The sequence below is a fragment of the Metopolophium dirhodum genome, chromosome 4 (assembly GCF_019925205.1).
Source record: "Metopolophium dirhodum isolate CAU chromosome 4, ASM1992520v1, whole genome shotgun sequence".
In the NCBI taxonomy this organism is placed as follows: Eukaryota; Metazoa; Arthropoda; class Insecta; order Hemiptera; family Aphididae; genus Metopolophium; species Metopolophium dirhodum.
In genome coordinates, this window is record NC_083563.1 from 30,592,339 (window position 1) to 30,607,348 (window position 15,010).

The 15,010-nt window shown below is 30.6% G+C and overlaps 1 protein-coding gene across 1 annotated transcript in view; it reads right to left on the reverse strand.

Moving 5' to 3' along the window:
• The window catches only part of LOC132942941 (protein slit), a 132,084-nt gene extending 117,866 nt beyond the window's left edge, over positions 1-14,218 (reverse strand). Inside the window, exon 1 of the mRNA XM_061011659.1 lies at positions 13,733-14,218. Coding sequence (XP_060867642.1) covers positions 13,733-13,923 — 191 coding nt within the window. The 5' untranslated portion in view covers positions 13,924-14,218. The remainder of the gene's footprint in view (positions 1-13,732) is intronic.
• Positions 14,219-15,010: the final 792 nt, after the last annotated feature.

Genomic DNA, 15,010 nt, shown 5'->3' on the forward strand with positions numbered 1-15,010 from the left:
ACAAATTCAGAACAAATCGAATACAATTGTGAACGCCATTGTTTATTAAAAAATTAATTATTCAAATAGGTACAATATTTTTAGTATCTATGCAAGTTGAGTTTTGAGCAACATTGGCATACAAATGTCCATGCACATATAGTACATAATATATAAATATAAATTATGTCAAATACATATTTTCATCATGTTTAAAAATGAATATAATATATTATTATATTTTGATAGACAAAATATTAAGAAACGTATTATCTTCTACAACACAATAAATTAATTTGAGTTAATTTGTTTAACTTTATACTAACGTATAGAATAGATACTAGATATACGAAATAAAAGGGTATGTCAGTGGATCTTGTAATTAATTGTCGAGTACTGAGTAGGTAAAAAATAATTTCCCTGTTTCTATGCAAGTCTCGGGCAATAAACAGTAAATTATATACGAATAAACTTAAACAACTAAAACTTGTATTTGATTTATATACTTATTATAGTGCAAATTATAATACATTCAAACTTATAAGATTACGGATACATATATTTTATTAATGTAATGAATAATATCGTATTCGTACATACACATAAAATTTTTTTTTCTTCCCCAAATGCGTTTTTCAGTCCTTTTATTAAAACTGTTTAAAGCTACGACTATTTTTATAGCTCTATGTCTAGCTACTGGTAATACATACTCTTTTATGCACTGTTTATTACGGACATTATTTTGTATAATGTCAATAAAATCTACACAATTTCCATAAATTCAAAAAACAAGCTTTCGTTTACTTGGAAAAAATGTATTAAATACAATTTCTTCTGCTTGATGTTTCAGAATATATATTTTTTATTAATATTACTGGGTAGAAAGTTCATTTACTTACGCCTATAAAGTTTGAAGAACTATTGTAACAGGTTATTGTTGGTTAATGTGTATTAAATTTAGTACAATAATAGCTATAAAATATTATATTTATGTTAAATCAAACTATTATTAGAAAATCCAATTATTGTTCCAAGTATAAACAATTTGACATGATGTGACAACAACATTTTCGAGGATTTTTAAAACACTAAAAAGACTGAAAAAATAACTGACAAGATTCAATAACACTGACCTAGTAAATAGAGTTTATATTTTACCTTGAATTTAGACCATTTTAGTCTATAATTATAATTATAAATATTTAGAATATTTTAGACAATCCCATACCATATATATTATATACCTACTTGAATACCATGGGGTTAAAAAAAATGTATAATCATTTAATAGAGTATAAAATGTAACCACAAGTACAAACGTCGCGATAACTATCCGATGCAAACCAGACACGTTTAATTAAAAACCCTTTTTTTTTTTTGGTAATGATAATATTCCTAAACTTAATCAGAATCCGTGAACCCAGAGTCAAAATCATCAGTCAACGTACACGGTGAATATTAATTGGAAATCGGCAACAATAATTGAGCAGAATTCATTATAATTGATTAACGACCATTTTTTTTGCATAGCAAGAAAGTTGTCGAAAAATATTTCTGTAACGATGTAGATATTTTTCATAACCCATAGGAACGTCCTACCTGTTGGGCACGGTTCATTAAATGTCGTAAATATAGATTTTACGGTTTTCGGTCGGTACGCAACAGCAGAATTGGGTTTGATGGAGAGGAATTGAATTCTCATTTGCATATTGCGCAACGGTGGAAAAATGTATAGGTACCCACTGGTTTCATATTTTCTACATACAAACATAATAATACGTACACCGATTTTTCCTCCGCTCGTGTATTGATTAAAACCTAGGTCCATAATCCCTATGCCCGTTTGAATGTCTTGTCGATAGTAATCCGATTATGTTATTATTATTATATTGTAGTTATACAAGGCAAACTTCAGTGTATGCACGATACTATTTAATCCGATATTCGATAAGCCCATGGCTGTGTGATATATGACACGTTCTTTTCATTGGGTCACCAACAGTTATAATATTCTAGGTGACTTTCGAGTATATATCATTCATTTCCAGCTGCTCAGAATATTTTATATAGATAAAGTCATAAAGTTATTATTGATACGTATTTAATATTAAGTTTTATTTAACTCCCAGCTACTTGGACATGACAGTATTCTTAAAAGACGTGTACACGTAATTTGCATCAAGAGACACTTATTCTGATTTGTTTTACAATAATTCATTATGTGAATATAAAAATCTTATAATAATAAAAGCATAATATTACATTATCGTTGTATATAATATTCACGGTTTAACTCGGATAAATAGACTGCAGGATAAAATTCAAAATTAACTCTTTCACATTTGGACAGGTTTTGAACTATATACGATATACCTACCATTTTATAAAAAATAAAAAAACATTAGTCTACTTACTAATTTTTATTTTATTTTATTCTTATTCACGTGCATTTTATATTTTACACGAATATTATGTAAAACTCAAATATAATGATTTTTTATCATAACAAACATATTATTAAGTAATCCATTTATCAAATGACATAATATTAATATATACCGTTTACACACACGTAAACGGTAATAAATGCGCCCATTATGGTTGGTGTCATTCATAATCGGACCACTTAAAAAAAAATGAACGTTTAGAGCCGTGAATGAATAACTTCCTCATCTGGAACGTCAATAAGCCTGGTGAGCGTGTATAATATTATGTCGTTCGTTTTAAAATCTAAATACATGCAGTCAACGAAGAAATACTACAAAGGCTTTTAAATCGTGAGTGATGCGAGTGGCCTCGTTTCTCAAACATAGACCAAGTAGCTAAGATTATAATACATACAATGAGTACATTTTGACAAGCGTAGTAATTTCTATGCTTCTAATATTAAAATATTAGGTACCTATATGTCCTATATACGGTTAAAACAACAACTAGTAATAAGTGATCAAACCATTAACCAAAGACTTGCCTTATATTGGTTAATTAATGTTAATGTTCAACTTCAGGATAAAATAGGTTTATAATATAAACTTGCTCCAAACATTAAATATAATAACAATGCGATCGTCGACATGAATTAAGCAGTTGTAAAATAAAGTTATTAGAACAATAGTAGTTTTAGCAGTAAGTACATTTATTTCCTTAGAAAAACTTTGGATCCGATTTTGGATTATTTTCAGTGGAAATAATAATTTTCTTTTTCAACATTTTATCGATTATAGGTACCTCTATTTGACCTCCATCTATAAATTATACTATGCATTTTTAATATTTAAGCCTGTTCTTCTGCTAAGCAATTTTTATTTTCAGCGCACGCAATAATAAGGCGTAAGTCACTACCGCGGTACGTATTTTGTTATCTTTATTTATATAATATTTATATGAAACAAAGAAACTAGCGACATTAAATATACATTTATCTAGTATACCTAATCGCGAACCACGGGTTGGCTAAAAAAAATATCCCACAAAAATAACAAATACTAACAACAAAAACAACAAAAATAAACCAAAGGAATGAACAGATCGTCGAGAGAGTGTGTGTGTGTAATTGTGACATATTGTTCGTGACAATGTGCAATTTACGTACAATTTAGGGGAGAAGATGTTTGGATATTCATATAAAGTAAACATCACAACAAGCGAATAAAATTACAAACGCATAATAATAATATGCAACGCTCGTGCGGCTGCATATTATGAAAAAAAAACGCACTGCCACACGATAGGACGCCGCCTGTGCACACCTACATTATATTATTATATTGGTGCAAAACCATACATCCGAAAACAAGAGATACAAAACCGTGTAGCGCAACGCACACGTCGACGGGTAACGAAATCTATTCATAGGGCCGAAAATTAATTACTACATTCTCGTGTTGGTATTCTGCTGTACAAACACCGTCTGATTGTATCATCAATCATCCCTCCCCTGCCATCTACCCCCACCACCGACGTGAGTCTGTCGAGAAGAAAACACTCGTGTTCGGTCCGTTGACAAGAACGTCGTCTCTCGCGTGTGCACCTGACAGGTGGTTATCAAAATATTTGTGTTAATGGACTTTTTATACACACGCACGCCGCCGCAAACGCGCACATAATAATATTATATTATACTACCCATAAGCATGTTCTCGTCCACAAGTGGTTAAAGCAGTTCCGAGCCCGAGACTTGACAGGATTGAACCTCAATTCCGAACCTACAATACCTACCTACACTGCCTGTATACATCATCATATAGGTGGAACGTATTAAAATATTATTGCGTGTTATGAGAGAGTGTTCAGAATTTGTTTCGGTTTTTTTTTTTTATTCCGTGAAATAAAAACAGTATTTTAACGATCAATCCGCGCATCACACGGACGTCGTTAATGTCACGGAGACCGGAAGAACACTGACAAGGGCTGCACACACGGGCCCCCGGAGTGTGGCTTACACGCCGATGAGTGGGCTTGGTCGATAAAAATATGCCCGATAGGTACACGTATCGCGTCACCTCCGAAAACAATAAAACTCTTCCGTAGTCCGTGTAATTTAAACCGTGTATATTGAATAGCTTATCGTTTGACAGTAATCTATTAAAATGTTATGTTAAATAGATAGCTCCCGAGGTTTGGCGCGCACACGTATTGGCTGATGATTAAGGAAACAAAATCTCAATGTATAAATATTTAATATAACAATTTAATATTGTAAATTATATTATATTACAAACTGTACGTATCTAGTGTATTCGTATAAAAAAAAGAATAAATGCAAGAAGATACACACGAGTTAAAATAGTATTCAGATTTTAGATACAGCTGATACTCCTTAAAAATATCTCGAGATACAAGACGATAGTATTGTATCTAAGATAGTGTCCATCATTGCGGTTTACAACAATAATAAGGTATTAACTAGTATTAAGTTCGGTGATATAAACATAATGTTTTAATGTTGATGGCTACTTACGGTAGTAGGTGTATTGAATAGCAATAAAATATTTGTATAGGTACCTGATGCGTAAAACTTAACAGATCTTTAACGTTTTACGAACTAATTAAGAAGGCACTATTTATTTTTTTATAAATAAAACAAGATTTTTATGACCAACTACGAATTGGACTAAAGATTTTATTAAATGTTAAACATTTAAAATGTGCACTTATACAAATATAATTTCCACATTCACATTTATAATTGTCGAATAATATTTACTTTCATACAATTTGCAATATAATATAATGGTATACCTACTATAATATAATGGTGAAAACTAAGGAATTACCAACCAACTCAATATTTGCATACCATATTATTTTGTGAAATCGGATCCAGAATCTTTAAGATTTGGAATACACGTTTGATAATTAGTAATTACTATACAAACGTATAATATTTTGTGCAAACATAACTATAGAAATATTTAATTATAAAATCGAATAAAATAAAATAGTATAATATGTATATTTGTAAACATACCAACATACGAAAATATTGATGGTTTCTTATATACCTACATAATATTATTATACGAAATCATTTTAAGGTTTTTTGTGGTTTCTAATATTTTGAAATAATTTTTTTGGACAACAACTGTATTATTATCATTGTACTATATCCCGTATATTATGTTCGTTGACTATCAATGGACATTTGTTTTTTTATTTAATACTAAACATAAACCGATTTAGTATTGTTGTCCGTAGATATAAAACGTAAGTACCTGCCTATATATTATACTAATATGGTGAACATAACAATTCAAAAGTACTAATAATACGTATATATATATGCGGAGGTGGTCCACAATTCCGGACACAGAAGGGGGTCGAAAACCCACGTATCAACATCTCTCTAGACAGTATTTTTATCACTGGGTTATAAACAAAATTTAAATAAAATATACGTGTTTCTGCAATATTGAAAAAATATCCAATGTGATCGAAGGAAATTCCGAACAGAATATACACAGACCACCCATCGAAAGCTGTACACTCCGATTGTCACGAACCTTCCCATATTGTTTGCGATTGAAATGGAGACGGATTAGGGATTGCGATTCGTTTCACATTATTACCCGACCGACCGTAAACATACCCTTACCCCCTTCGAATGTAAATCATCTTTAAAATATTTATTTTTATTTCTCTTAAACTCTATTCTCTTATCGTCACGATGTATACAAAAACTAATGACTATAGTAATATGTAACCCGTATATTTTTATTATCATAACGTACTAATTAGTAGATTTCCAAAGACGGTATAACAATAAAGAGCGAGCAAATTGTGCAAATTGATATTTGGACGCATTGTCGGTGTATTGTATAGTACTTATTAGCAATTTACTCGGTGATTGAGTGGTGCTCGACGTACTATTATTATGATGTAGGTACCGTATAAAATATATATAATGTATCTCCCTTGAAGATGGTATTAAAATTATCTCGTGCGGCTAAATTGATTTGGTAGATTCCACGGAACAAATTTTTGTTCAGTAGTACCAGACATATAATATATATATATATATACGCGTATAACTCGTACAGAGCATACAAGCTGCACATCATGACCACTGGGAATATAATATGGCCCTCTTTTGCATTTCCCATTTGTATGCCATTTATTTTTTTTCAGTTGGGAAAATATGTAACCTACACACAAAGGTCGCGTGGGGGATCAGAAAACAATGAGAGCAATGCCTGATTCAAAGAGCGCGGGTTACCCTTTGTTTCTAACATGGCTACCTTTTTCCAAGTACTTATTTTTTTTAAATTTTTTTTTTATATTTTAAGGGTGCTAAAATTCTAAATGGTGTGACAGTTGTCTACGAGGGTAAAAGGTTCGGTCAAACAAGCGATGGACAAACAAAAAAAGGGGAATATTAAGTACATCACGTTTTTTAAACCAGATTCGACATATTTTTTCGACAAATATATGAGCTAAAACTTACTATATAGTTGTGTATCGTAATAATTAGATTTCATAAATTTTTTCTTTGTATAATACTATAATAGGTATTTGAGTTATTATGGTCAATGCAAATAGTTGTTTATTCGAAATCGATTTATTTTATGTTGTGATTTTATCACCCAAACTATATTCCAAATTTTTACACCCATGAGTTGACCGAATAATTTATTGAAAATTATATTACAAAAATGCTGCCAATTCATTCTGGTAATTAAAAACAATACAAAAAAAAAAAACTCCACGGAAAAATGTCTTAATTTGCATATTATCCAATTCAATGATGGCTGATGGCTGATGACACAATGTTTGTCGCACAACATAAATAACAAAAATCGAACGTACAAAACGTAAACTAATAATAATATTAATAATAAAAAAAAGATATACGTGAATACTGTGAACGTTGTTTTATCAAATGTAATCGCTGAAAACAGCTTATTGATTTATGTATAGTACGGGGTAGTATCATACGATATACTAATATGATGCATTAAAATGTCATTTCCTTCCTCTTTGAAGCTACATTATTCGTTCGTCGAACTTTGTTAAATATTTTATCAATACGTTACACGACGACATATTTCGAAATTATTATTCTTGGTCTACATTAATCAGCTACTAATCTCAAAAATTAATGTTTTGTCATACGCTTATAATAAACGATGTCCCGAGTTGTGCGATTAAATTTAATTCACAGACATACGTGTATTATATATGTATTGTATATGTATGTGTGTGTGTGTGTGTGTGTGTGTATAATATATTATATACATATATGTATACGTATAACTATTTTATCACCCTTTTTGATAATAATAATTACACAGAAGCTTAAGCCGGGTCTTAGCTGGCCGTCGCCAGTGGGTGTGTGTGTGCGTCTGTATTTTTTTTTTACATTCATCGTATCACGGACACCCAGATTACCCTAAGCGTTCCAATGTCCGCATCATCACGTACGGACCGTAAAACGCGCCACGCACAATAAACACAATTCGGTGGACCATCCGCGCCCGGTCATATATTAATGCATCCTCAGACATCGAGCTTCGTTCAAATTATCCCTCGACATATTTTGTAATATACCTGAAAGCCCCTTCAACGCACAACCGAAATTCGTGATTACCATAAACGCGTGATTAAGTGTTTCGGAATGAATACAGCTTCAACAGAATAATGTTGACCTATATGGGTTCATATGTTATTATTTATGCCACGGCACATTTTATTTTTATTATTATTATTATTAATATTATTGAGGTGTATAATAGCTGTTTGATTGAAAAAAAATGCGGCAGTTAAAATATTTTGACTTTTATCGATAGCGCAATTCAAATTTATTTTCTATAATATATTGTTATTATAATGAAATTTACATAATTTTCAATTACAAATACAATGAACTATAATCGATCGTTTTATTTTTTTATTATTAGTAGCAAAAGCATTTTTACTACAAATAAACGGTTGTTTGCGCTAAAAATCTGTTTACAACAAATACTGAAAAATAATAAAACTATAAAATATTATATTATACTTTAACGACATTAAATAATGTTATCTTTAAAGTAAATTAAAATTTGTCAACGTTATTGATTATTATGCATAGTTTTCAAAATGGTCCCATACTTCAGAATACAAAATATTGGTAAATTTAAGTTTTGTTTTAAAATACTATAATTTGAAAATCAATCGAAGATACATTAAGTATTGATGCATTTAAGATTTAAAGTAAAAAAAAGGTGGATAAGTGGATGTCGCTCTGCTGTACAGTAGGTTACAAGTGGGTCACTGTAATGGATGGTGTTAAATTTGAATTCAATGATATAATATCATTGTATAAGAAAAACGATTCTGAGCGAAAACGGTCAGTCAGCCTATGATATTACCAAGTATATTTGATGATATTATTGTGAATAAAGTAATTTATAAATAACCTATTTACGTGGAGCCTTGTTTTCAATTTTCAATCCTTAGCTATAAAAGTTGAACATTTTATAAATTTTTAACTACAAAATAATTATTAAATTATAAATTTGATAAATTCTGTCCAAATTTGATCTTTAAATGCTTATAAAAAAAAACTGTGCCTATGTATTTTCAATATTTTTCAACTGCTATTGTAAAAATATATCAGGAGTCTTGTATTAAATTTTTACACTTTTTGGCCCAACAGATAAAACTTTATTGATATTTATAGAAAAAAAAACTAAAAAAATTGAAAACTGAAAATGCCCGTAAACAGCTCAAAAAGTGTCAAAATATTTTCAAAATTGTATGGTGTATAGGAAATGCTAATATAAACATTCAGTGAAATTTTCATGTATCTACAGTTATTCGTTTTTGAATTACAAGAAAATAAGGAAATCGGTACATGAGAAATCGAGTGAATATCTAATGTTGTAAAAATATGAATTTAAAACGCTCATAAAAATTTAATTTGACTTTCTTGTAGAAATTTTTTTTTTGATAAAGTTAGACAAACTTATGAGGAATCTTGTATTAGATTTTAAAATCTTAGATTTAAAAAGAAAATTTTTTATGAATTTCTAACTCAAAATAATTTGCAAATTTTCGTGATTTTTCCGTATTTTTTCAAGATTTGAACTTTAAACGTGTATAAAAAAAAACTGTGACTAAGGATTTTTAATTTTTTTCATCTGCCTTTGAAACAATAACCTAGGAGCCTTCTATTAAATTTTCAAGCTTTTTTACCCAACAAATAAAATTTTATTGATATTTATAGAAAAAAAATTTAAAAAAACTGAAAACTGACAATGTCCGTAAACAGTTCAAAAAAAGTCAAATTATTTTCAAAATTGTATTGTGTATAGAAAATGCAAATATAAACAACCAGTGAAAATTTCATGCATCTACGGTCATTTGTTTTAGAGTTACACCAATAACCAAAATCGATTTTGTTAAAAATCGATTTTGCGTAAAAATTCCCGTTTTTCCTTAATTTTTCTTTTGTTTTTCACATCGCTTTTGAAAACTACTGGGAAAATAAAATTTTGACCTCCCCAATGCACCAACGATATTCACTTTCCCATCGAACAAGATACTGAAGTCGAAAATCGAAGCATTATTTCGACTACTTATCGTGTACACAGACACAAAAATAAAAAATAAAATAAAAAAAAAAAATAAAAAAAAAAACACACATCATTGTAAAATCAATACATTCATCGTTTCACTCAGAATCTAAAATAGAATAATTAATAAGGTTATCTTGTTGAAAACGGATGTCATAATTAAATATTATATAGAAAATAATTCTGAAAAAAAAATATTTTTTCAAGGTATAACTTTAGTGTGACACATGTCTTTATATTTTCTACGCTATAAACCTGATATAAAATCAAGTCTTGTTTGTGATGTAAATTGCCGCTGAAATCATATTCGTTATCCCCAATGCAATCTGTGCATAAATATTATATACACATTTGGGACTATGTTACGATTTTATCAAAGGTAACTACATATCGTTACAATTACCCTCGGTGTGTGAGCATGTTAATTTGAATAAATAAATGACAAATGAGAGTGGGGTGCAGTGCACGTTGAAGTATATACGAAAATATTAAAATAATAATAATAATAAATAAATACCTACATACAAATACGGTTTTTATTATATTAAAGAAAAAACTCAGAGGTAGGTAGGAGAATTGATTTTTGTGGTCTAAAGTCCACCAGGTACAACGCATGCAATTTACCACTAGTTGACCACTATTAAATAGTGTTAAACAAGAAATTTAAAAATTACTATGAACTTTTTATGTTATCTAAATAGTTTTGAATTATACTTCATAAAATGTATATTAGTACCAATTATTCACAACGAAATAATTGTAATTGAATGTATTATGCAATTTCATAATTAAATTACAATTATCACTACGGAAATATCTGTACAATTTATAATATTGTACATTAGTCCATCGTATAAATTAAAAATATATAAAAATAAATTAAATGTCATGCTTCCTCTTATGGTTATAGGAAGTTTCACAATACGAATATTATGCTATACAATTAGTAGCAACTAGCAATTATGCACACATGCGCAGTTGGTGCTATGAAACACAATAAATATAATATTATAATGCTGTCTGTCCAATATAATATTACGCATTAGGTATTATAAAAAGGTAATTCGTATTTCTGTCATGTAAAATAATAAAAGAAAATATTATCTAACTCATTGGGTTGACAGCTTAATAAAGAATATTAGACATGTTTTTTTAAATATAATATAATAACGTATAGTTTATTAAAATCGATCATTATCAAAAACTATGTAATATGTTAATTATTGATTTATTTTTTGTTTAATCTTTAAATTTAATTTAAAAATACTACAGCCATACAGGTAAATAGAGCTTCTAAAAAAAACCTCTTTTTTAACAAAACACGCATTTTGGTCCAATGCACTCTGTAGATTTCTATATGCTTCACCCTCCACGGAAAATGGAATTTTAACAAAACAGATTTCGACCATACTTGACTGTATAATATGGGAATCAGTGACCAGCGTACCAACTATATAATATTCTGTTATCCGTACTAACAATTATTCTTTTCACAAACAAATAATAATAGTAAACGTACAAATATTTGCCATTTACTTTCGAGACAACTTGCTTACGGTTTCTTATTGCTATTTATATGAACTGCAGTTCATAAATAAAAAGAAAAAAAAAAGTTGCTATTGAGAAATAATAATATACAAGCTTCATGTCGTGGTAACTATATATACACGAATACTCATAAATTGTCTTGACTAAAGATGTTACGATGAGATACACACGCACTGAGGACGTGACGACATCGCGTCTAGATAAGAAGTGGTCACGACCAAAAGGGTATAAAAATTCACCGTTTTCCAAAATAATAATAATATAAAAAAAAACTGACATTCCAAGGGGCGATACACATTTGTTTTTAACCGCCAGCTGTAAGTCGTCTGCTAACGGCCGAATCCACTCACGACGGCCGTTTTATTTTAATAGGACTTTTAACCGTTCTATTCTGGTGATATATTATAATATATGTATATACGATGACGAATATTATATCGTAAAAAACAAATCTCCTCAGCGATCGTTACAGGGCTGCTGTGTGTATTTAAAAAATGGTTTTCTATTCGTGTGCCAACAGAGGGGTTTCTTGTCATATCAATCATAACACGCGGACATTGGCTCTTGTCCAGTCAAAAAGTTTTCACACTAGTTACTCGAAAAAATCATTTTTAAGTTTTAATACTTGATAGTCCATTCAATTTAATTCATACATCCCAAACAACTTGTACAAAACCTTGTGGCCATTTTAGTTCACCTCTATATACCTACACTCAATAAAATATGTTTTTATTAATTATTACAATCACGTAACAGTCATTATAACGTTTATTTTAGTGTTCAGAAATTATCCGCAGCTCGTATGTTACAATACTCAAAATAAAATTTAAAAAACCATTTTATTTTATTAGGTAGGTACCTATCAAACGGAAAAGATGAGTTAACAGGGGTTTTTTTATAGAACAAAAATACAAATTCGTTGACATTAAAAATCAAAATTATGAACAATTTCACAATAGGTACATAAAATATTTATTTTTTAATTGCTTCATTGCGCACTTCTTTAGTTGTATCGGATCATTTTATTAATACTTCTGAGAGAAAAGTATTTTTCTAATATAAACGTAATAATTTACACAGGTTTAGTTATTTTCCTAACCGTTTTCTCTTTTCACTTCATCTAATCGATGTACCTACTGTTATCTAAAGATAACGGATCAACGAATTTTAGTTTGGATAATTAATTTTCTATTACAGAAAAAGTTTAAAAACTAACATAATTTTGAATGGAATTTATGAACATTTTGTTAGTACCTATTGTTGTTTTTTTTATATAATATTTGAATTAGAACGTCGAGACTTTGAAATACGTAAAATTGTATTTTATATAAAATAATACGTAGGTGTTATGATTATGATGACTGTGTGTTCTTTTCATGAGTTCAAGTGTAGAATTCGCGTAATCTTATTTGTCTTTTAAAAGAACATGATGATAATGAAAAAATAAGGAAATAAAATTACATGTTAAGAAAAAAAGCCGTGTCATTCTAGTAGGTAATCGAGTGTAGGTCTAACTATTAAAAATACATAAAATAAGGTTACAATGAAGTACTCTCGGAAGAACCCTACCTAATTTAAACTAAATTTTATACAAAACTACGTCTCAATCACAATAATTGCAATATTTATGGATTTGTAAATTAAATAGCTTCTTTTTTATATATAATTTTATGATATTATAGTACTTTGTTTTAGTACAGAATGCATCATTTCAGCTTTATTTTTGTTTTGATCAATAAGACCAACCACAGAAATATTTTTAAAAGAGGGGTCGAAAACGAACGTGTGATTTATGTGGCTAGTTGTTATTGAAATAAAAACCAGTTCTATCTAGGACTTACGAATGGGGTAGCGAGGTCAACGGACGTTTGAAGACAAAAGGGTTTGTCACAAATCTGTCATGACCAGAGTTACAGTATAGCCCTTTGGGGATGATGTGTTGGTTTCACTCGAATCACTTCCGATGCGGCACCGAAATTATTACAACGTTTACTAATATGTTATGATAAATACCTACCCGCCAAAATGCCCAATTCAGATTTTTAATACCTACTATACCAAATAGAGAAACGTTATCAAAATTATTATCAATTGCGATTTGCAATAATATTATACTACTACTAAATATATACGTCAGTTAAATCACTTACAGTCTTTCGATATCGGAGGGTAGGTTCTTGGGCACTTCGTCCAGACCTTTCCTGGAACAATCGGCCGTAGTCTGATCGCAGGAACACAGCCATGGGCATCTGGCGTTGTCGCCCAGATCGTTCAGGTCGTCGCCCCGGACCCCGGGGTCCAGGGCCATTAACAACAAACACAAGACACCGGTCACCTTCATGTCCGCGATTTCTTATTGACTCGAGTCGAGAAAAAAACGGAACCGAGGGAAAAATAATACTAATAATTATAACAACCACGTCCGATCACACTGGCCTCGAAGGTCCTGGTCGCGTGGCGTTTAACCGCATCGTTATCTTCGCACTCGCCGAGCGTACTTATATTAATATTACGAGTGTGACGTGTGCGTAAAATAATAATATTATGTTTATAATAGATCGCGATCGAAGGGACGATGACGAGCGGGGGTGCGGTACGCGTTATACACGGCGCGTCTCGCGTGGTGAACTGGACCGTCGACGGACGGATGGGGTCGGCACGACCGGCGCACAACGACCTCTGACGGTGCATGGCCACAACCGCCGACGTCGCTCCAACGTAATAAAGGAGCATACTCGATTTCCTTGATCCTGCCAAACACGTTTTTCGTTTTCGTTTTTTAATTTTTTTTTTTGTCTTCCTTTCAATGTTGTCATCGTGGCCCACGACAACGCTGTCGTCGTCTCCCGCTGCACCGTTACGGATCATTTGAACGAAACTTTTGCTGGGACTAGAAAAAATAAATATACTTATTTTCCGACTAATGGATAGATAAGTACGTTTTTAACGCCATGTCCGCCACGCGTCTCCGCGTTTCGTTATCCGTGGTCGGCTCGCATTCAGGTTTGCATTTAATCAGATAATATGAAAAAATTAATAATAATATAACATAGAGACCCACTTCCGAGCTTTATACGCTCGCGATACGTACAACTGATATCAAACGGTTTTATTTTTATGAATTGTGTGTTTACGGCCTCAACTCTTCGGTTGATTCAAACATCAAACATACAATATAATACCCATTATCCGCGTATGAATAAGTAAATTCATTCTAAAATGCAATTAATATAATATCATAAAAAATAGTATCAGCTCAGCTATGATAATGTACAAACATAATATTTTGTTTCTTAAATATCAATAGTGATCTCGTTGTCGACGTAAATTATTAAAATAAATACGTACATCAGTGGTGTATAATATTAAGTAGGTACTCGCGCAATAAATTTGCATTAGAAAGATAATTTTACCGATGACACAATACC